Source organism: Gekko japonicus, unplaced genomic scaffold (assembly GCF_001447785.1).
Source record: "Gekko japonicus isolate JY-2015 unplaced genomic scaffold, Gekko_japonicus_V1.1 scaffold227, whole genome shotgun sequence".
Lineage (NCBI taxonomy): Eukaryota > Metazoa > Chordata > Lepidosauria > Squamata > Gekkonidae > Gekko > Gekko japonicus.
In genome coordinates this window covers 260881-267910 of record NW_015164189.1, presented here as the reverse complement: position 1 = coordinate 267910, position 7030 = coordinate 260881, and the positions used below count along the sequence as shown (strand labels likewise).

The window sequence follows — 7030 nt, the reverse complement described above, 5'->3', positions numbered from 1 at the left end:
ATTCTTTGGATTTCACTTCTTTAGCTCATGCTAGCTATCTTTCAAGTACTTTTGAAAGCTCCACCTGTATTTCTCTCCCTCTCTCCTGTCTTTCTAAATTATATTTGTTTCTTTGTCTCTTTTGCCATTTTAATTTCTGTTATGTGAATGCCAGCTACTGGAACGGTGAGGCATTTTAAGTTTCTATTTCAAAGCCAATACCTTTTCAGATTATTTATATAAGTGCATGGGAAGAAGCCAGACATGAATACCTGCCAAGGCAGGGTACACCATGCCCATGGTTTGCAAGCAATACCCAACAGCACAGAGATGCAACCAGCACATGAAGCAGAGATTCCACCTACCCAGATAACCAGTACTTACCAACTGCAGAGAGTGAGACAGTGGGCTTTCGAGTGTCCCTGAAAAACAATACTGGTGTAAGCATACACACACCTCTTTCCTGGTCAGCGTTCCCTGAACTTTTATAGCCAAAGCACACTATTTTCCCCACATTAAAATTGGACATACACCAATACCAAAAAGGCTTACGTTCATAGGGTGTATGAGTAAGTCTAGCATGTTCACAGAGGACCCCACTATGTCTTTCAGCATGATTCGCTGATCTAAGTGGACTCCCTCTTGGGTAAAAGGCAAGCCCAGAGCAGCAACTCCTGCGGAGGCATGGTGAACAGCCTCCTCTGTGGTTGAGTAACTTACTTTCCAATTCAAACACATCTGCCTCCAGAGGCAGCTGACTGGGGAAAAGGAAAGACCTAGAGCAGGGAATCATTCAGAGGCACAACAAGCAACCTCTTCAGTAGATTCAGCTCACTGGAATCTTTAATCATGTAATGTTTCCCGTGACACCCCCATTTGGGAATTACTGATCTAGAAGGGTAGCCAGTCATTCCCCTTAATGCAAGTGACCTCCTTCTGCAAGCTGAGACTGGGCTGAATCATCAAAATCAGCCTTCATGGCACAGCAGTGACAGGTTAAGCAAGCGAGGGAGAAAAATAAGGCTGACAGGGACCATTCACCATTCCAGTCAGGCTCTCCATTTGACCTGGAGGAAAATTCCTTCTGGACCCCAATGCATAAGCAAAACCTGAGACATCCCATGAAGCAACAGCCTGGACCCAACCCAACCCTCTCCCTCAAGTTATAGCAGTTCTGGATGCTTTACATGAGCCTGCCGCGGCAGTCAGAACGAACTCCTCTTACGGGACCCGTGCTCTTACTTGATGTCCCAAATGTAGATGTACGTGTCAACCGAACTGGTAACGAGGAGATCTGGCTCAAACACGGCCCAGTCCAAGTCACTGGGGGGGAAAAGGGTACAGAGAGGAAATCAAAGTTTCAGCAGAAGGCCTCTGCCTTGGATATCAGTGGTCACCAAGCTCTGCATGGTCTTTAGCAACCATTTTTGCTCATGGCTGGTAGAATGCACAGCAGGACAAAAGTAACTGCAGACGAAGAATTCCAGATCTCTCCCTCCTACTTGCCCCCACCCGATCTTTTGACCCAGGAAGAGCACCCCTGCACTCTGCCCAGGGCTTTGCAGGGCTGCAGACCAGCTTTCTGAGCTGGAACTCACAAAAAACGTCTTTATGAGCAATTGAGGAACTGAGCTCTGATGCACAAAAGCTCATGCAGGAATAAATGCTGTTAAGTCTTTTAAGGTGCCCCTGGGTTTCTGCCTTATATTTCTACAATTCACTAACCTCTGGACTCCACAAGAGACTTCCCCTCACTGTTCTCTTGAGATGGAAATCCAAATCTACTTAATCAAAAATTCCAGGCAGCAGCTTCAGCCACATCCCTGCACTGACAACCTGGGTAAGGCACAGGCCTCTGTGTTAACTTCTGGGAAAGAAAGTTCCCCCAAAGCTTATCAGGAGCTCCCCAATGTTGTCAACTGTTGACTTTCTTGGCTACAGCCAATATGCTACCCTTGAAAGTTAGCTTACTATCAATCTTCCCCTGAAGTTACAGGAGTGTATTGGGCATGATTAGGGCATGCCCACTGCTAATGTATCTAGCCTTATGAGACCCAAATACTCTGGGTTTGAATGTTATGCCCTGAAAGACTCATCTGAGCATTATGAGACCCAAATACTCTGGGTTTGAATTTTATGCCCTGAAAGACTTATCTGTGAACTCCTCAGTGGATAAACTGATACAGAAAAATATTCCCTGGAGGTAGAAAGCGCAAAAGCTGCTCGAAGGAATGGGGAGCTTTGTCTTGCCAGAGAGAACTGACTGACCAGAGTTGGTGTGTCAGGGCCTGCAGCCAGCCGCACTTGATAAGAGAATGCATGGAGCCTCACCAGGAGTGTCATACCTGATGACGCGTGTGTGCCCTTGCAAGGAAGTGCCAGCTTCCCCATGCCCATCTTTCCATTTATACAGGTCAACGCGCTGATTGCTCTGAAATTAACAGAAGACGTTAGTAGCCATAACACGGACAGAAGGGTCGATGGCAGCTACAGAATTGTTCCCCTGATTATGGCTGGAAGACAAAGGGTAACAAGACAACCTTGCCAAAGGTAAAGAGATCTGGGACTCATCAGTATCTGAACCATGCCCTTCCAGAAGCTCCACATAGATCACCTTGAGCTCCATGATGGAAGAAAGGTGGGATAAAGAAGTGTGAACATCTCTTGCTTCAAAGCCCATCAGTCAGAAAAGAATCTTCCCTGGCAACTAAGAACAGGGCCTTCACAGCTATTCCCAACCTTTCTGCAAGGCTGTATGAAGACTTCCCTAAAGCGGTGTGTTGATGCACTTCCCATTTAAGTTATCACAACCAATACAAAGCACAATTTGCTGAGGACGGTGTTTGTAGCGTATCTTGGACAATCTTTCTAGATTATCTATTCATTTACATGTTTTAGTTCTTTATCCCCTGGAGGTTTTATGATTCTGGACTCTGTAAGTCACCTAGAATTTCAGACAACTACATAACTAAACCAAACTCTAGATATTCCAATGAGCCGTCTTCTGGAGAGCAGTTTTTGGGAAGAGAGGCATGTGATGGATCAGTCCTTTCCTGTCCAAACACAATGACTCAGTTCAGACATCATGTGCAGATGGGGAAAGGCTGTTCTCTAAAGAGGTGTGTCAATGCATATCCCTGAAGTTTTCCAAAACAATGGGAAACATTGTTTTCTAGGGAAGGTGTTTGGTGCTTTACATTGAGGGGGGTTTACACTGGAGCTGCAGATTGTGAAGCTTCTGGCACCTTCTTTAGAATTCAGGGATCTCAGCTTCATAATCCCACACAAACACACTGACAGTTTTTGCCTGTAAATTGCAGAATTAAAAGGTATGTATGTGTGAGGGAAACAGAAACATACTTAAAACATGACACTCATGAGTACCATACTGGGAGCATGCGGTAGTCACAATGCTCCAGATACACAATGACACAATGTTGTCTGAACAGGGGCAAGGCACACATTTTGCATGTGTTTCCAGCTTTGGTACACGCAAACGAAAACCCTGAGCAATCCAGTGGTCAACTAAAGCTCTATATGTTTGCAAAATACACTGGTTGCCCTAGTTCAGATCTACACATGATGCGGAAACTCCCTGTAAGCATTCTTCTGATACTTTCAGAAGCAGCCATCTAACCTCAATCCCATGAATAATTTGGACACACACACTGCACCGTTAAGACCTAGATGGGGGAAAGGCAGAGAACACAGCCAAATATCAGGACCAGTTTACCGAAGCAGCGAAGTAGTGTGCATGGCTGTCGTGTGGATTCCACTGCACGGCGCCGATGTCCCACTTGCTCTGGCGAGAGATCTTGCGGTGGCCTTCTGCTGGCACATCTAGGTTAACGATATACAGGAAGCGGCGCCTGCAAGGACCATATGTAACACACTCTCAGTGTTGGAACCAAGTTGCATTCTACAAGCATTTTCTTCAGATGGCAATTTTTGTCAGGCTAATCTGGATAAAGGTCTGCACTCCAGAAATCAGACTCCTCTTTAGCTTCTCAATAGCTGAGGCTCTAAAGGAGCTTCTTTCTAGGGGTGTCAAACATAAGGCTCGGGGGCCAGAACTGGCCCATCCAGGGCTCTTATGTGGCCCACGAGCAACTGATGCAAGGGAGGGAGAACTGGGGGAAGTGGGCAGAGCCACTCCACTGTGGCTTCAGCACAACAGAACAATCTTGCCAGCAGCAGTCAAGCATCACGGGAGCATATGCCCAGCCCTGCACTGCTGCCTCTCCAGTCCACCTATGTGAGTTTTCCTCTGCACACCTTCCCAGCCTATGAGGCTTGCAGTGAGGATACACCAACTTGGAGCTTATGAGCTGCTGTCCTTTATACAGCTTCTATCTCTAGTACCTTTACAGCACACATGGCCTGGCTGACAAAGTGACATTTACGTCAGATCCGGCCCTCATAACAAATGAGTCTGTCTTACGCTATACGCCAGCTTTAGTCTTCAGGTTGCCACCTGCTAGCCGCTCCCACCTCTTTAAGATAGCCAACCTGGCATCTACCGGAGCCTATTCCTTTTCTACCATTGTCAAACAGACCCCCTGAAGAGGTGAGGGTGGTGCTATGTTAAGATGTTTTTAGGAGTTGCAATAAAACTATTTTATTTGCTAGGGCTTTTAGTGGGATGTAAAAGGCAGGCATTCCAGCTCTGAGATTCCAGATGCACTTTGTTAGGTTTTAAATTCTGAAACTGTAAGCCGCTTTGAGCCACAAGGGAAAGGCAGGGATGAATATTTTAACAAATAGAAATACTATCAAAGAATATATGTAGCTACTTTCTTTTATTCACCTGGATATATGGTGTTCACAACCTCAGCTAACTTAAAGAGAACAGAAGAATAAGAGTTAGAAAATAAAAAGAGCACTGCAGGTGTCTACGGGTAAGGAGCTTTGTTCTCACAGAAGCTGGGTTTTTTATTTCAAAGCCGTCACATTTATGTACCTTTAAAGGTGACTTCGTATTGAAATCTCCTCAGACATAATCCATCTGTCCCACTAATTGTGGTTCACAACCTTTTGCACATTTATTTCCAACATTCCTATAGAACAAGAACATCTTGCAAGAGGACGTTTGCTCTCGCAATCCCAGATAACATGAATTAGATTCATGCATGTGTCTGTTTGGGTAGCATTAGCTCTTCTTCACTACTTTCCAATTGTACCAGAAATTTCAATTTTAATGCCTAAGCAAGCACATAACTATTTATTGCCCATGGACTGATTGACCATCTTTCAGAATATGCTTTTCTTCTGACCTTGAATGTTGTGATTGTTATTCTTCTGGTTCTCCTTTCACCTGGATTTTAATCTCCCAACTAACATATTTTCTTTATCTCTCAATATAGTTCAAACCCCTCATGGAATTACCTCATGCTTGTAACCAACGCGTCTCCCTCTAGCCTTGAGAAACCATTTCCAGATATTTAATGAAGACACCACCCAATTCATATTTGCTAAGACCCAATGAGTGAGAGTGTCAGCTATTTTTCAGCATTTGGTGGCCAATGGCCTTTGCCACAGCATTAAATGTGCCTCCCTAAGTGGAGTTCCACCCTTCTGAGCCCACTGACAACCTAGGGCCAACTTTGCTTTGGGTGGCACTGATGCTGTAGCCAACTACAAGCTCCATCTTGTTTCCAGAACTCGACAGAAGTGAGATGGGGGGGGGCCCAAAAGAATGTATTAATACTAGCAGGCTGATTATTTGTTGTCACAGGTGGAGATATGTGGAGGGAGGGATTGTACATGGCAAGAACATGGTATGTGTGTGCATGTGTAAAGACATACAACACACAGTGGGATGGCCCGAGGATGAGGAGTGCACCATCCTCTCAGGGATGGAGGGCAAACAACAAGTTACAAGTACAGTGCTTTACTTTACTGTACAGGACCAATCGGCAGGCTCCACGTACGAATGTGAAAGTATGGAAACTTACTAAGGTCAAGCCTCAGCCGTCTCCCTTCCCTCTGACGATTCTAGACACCGACAATCATATTTGCTACTCTCCATTCACTTCTGCTCTGAGTTCTCTTGCTGGGTCACACCACATAAAAACATTGCGAAGAGCCCTGCCAGAGATGACTAAAAGTTCACCTAGACTAACATGCTGCTCTCCAGAGAGGCCAACAAGCGGTCACCAAGCAAGGGAAGAAGGGGACAATTTTCCCCTACTACTTGCCCCCACAATTGGTGTTCAGAGGTATATTACCTCTAAAGATGGCGGTCCCATCAGCCATTGCAGCAAAGAGCCATGGACAGACAGCTCCTCCGTAAACTTATGGAATCTCCTTTTAAAACTGTCAAAGCTAATACTGAGCCATTAGTAAGGTAGGCAATTCCATACATTAATTTCATGTCACATGACAAAGTATCTTCTTTCATCCTGGATCCACTGCACAGCAGTTTTTGCTCAGTGATCCCCCTTGCCCAGTTCTAATATTATGCAAAAGGGAGAAAAAGCTTTCTCCATCCTCCTTCTCCAATCCACACATGTTGCAAAACTTTATCATGTCCTCCATTAGTTATCTCCTTTTCTCTGAATTAAATAAGACTCAAAGGCTTTTTCTTCGCTCGCAGAAAAGGTGCTCCAAAACTCTTGATCATTTTGGTTTCACTTTTCTCCACCACTATGTGATAGAATGTTAGGAACTGGAAGGAGGAAAGAAACACAGAGAGATGGAAAGATATTTTACTTCACCTATACCTTAACCCCCCCCCTTCCCCGAGTGGCTTACATTGTGTTAATCTCCTCCATCTTATCCTCACAAACCTTGTGAGGTAGGCTGAGATTGGCCCAAGGCACTGCTCCTTGTCACTGGAAAATTTGACAACCTTCTTCTCTTGTTTCCTAAATTTCATTTGGTGCCAGCCACACACTTTCAAGGATATCATTATGCCATGAGGGCTAGAAACGTACTTGTTTAAAAGCTGGGTTTTAGCTGAGCCCCAATACTTCATTTTGTGCATTTTCTGCATTCATGCAGAATACAGCCCTTCAAGAATTCCAGGGGAAAGGAGGGGAAAGCAGAAAAA

General features: G+C 45.0%; 1 protein-coding gene across 1 annotated transcript in view; it reads right to left on the bottom strand.

Annotated features, from left to right (window-relative positions):
- Positions 1-7030, bottom strand: part of WDR59 (WD repeat domain 59) — a 79948-nt gene that overhangs the window by 60684 nt on the left and 12234 nt on the right. Inside the window, exons 3-6 of the mRNA XM_015408249.1 lie at positions 3713-3848; positions 2325-2410; positions 1222-1302; positions 364-401 (exon numbers count right to left, since the gene is read on the bottom strand). Coding sequence (XP_015263735.1) covers positions 364-401; positions 1222-1302; positions 2325-2410; positions 3713-3848 — 341 coding nt within the window. The remainder of the gene's footprint in view (positions 1-363; positions 402-1221; positions 1303-2324; positions 2411-3712; positions 3849-7030) is intronic.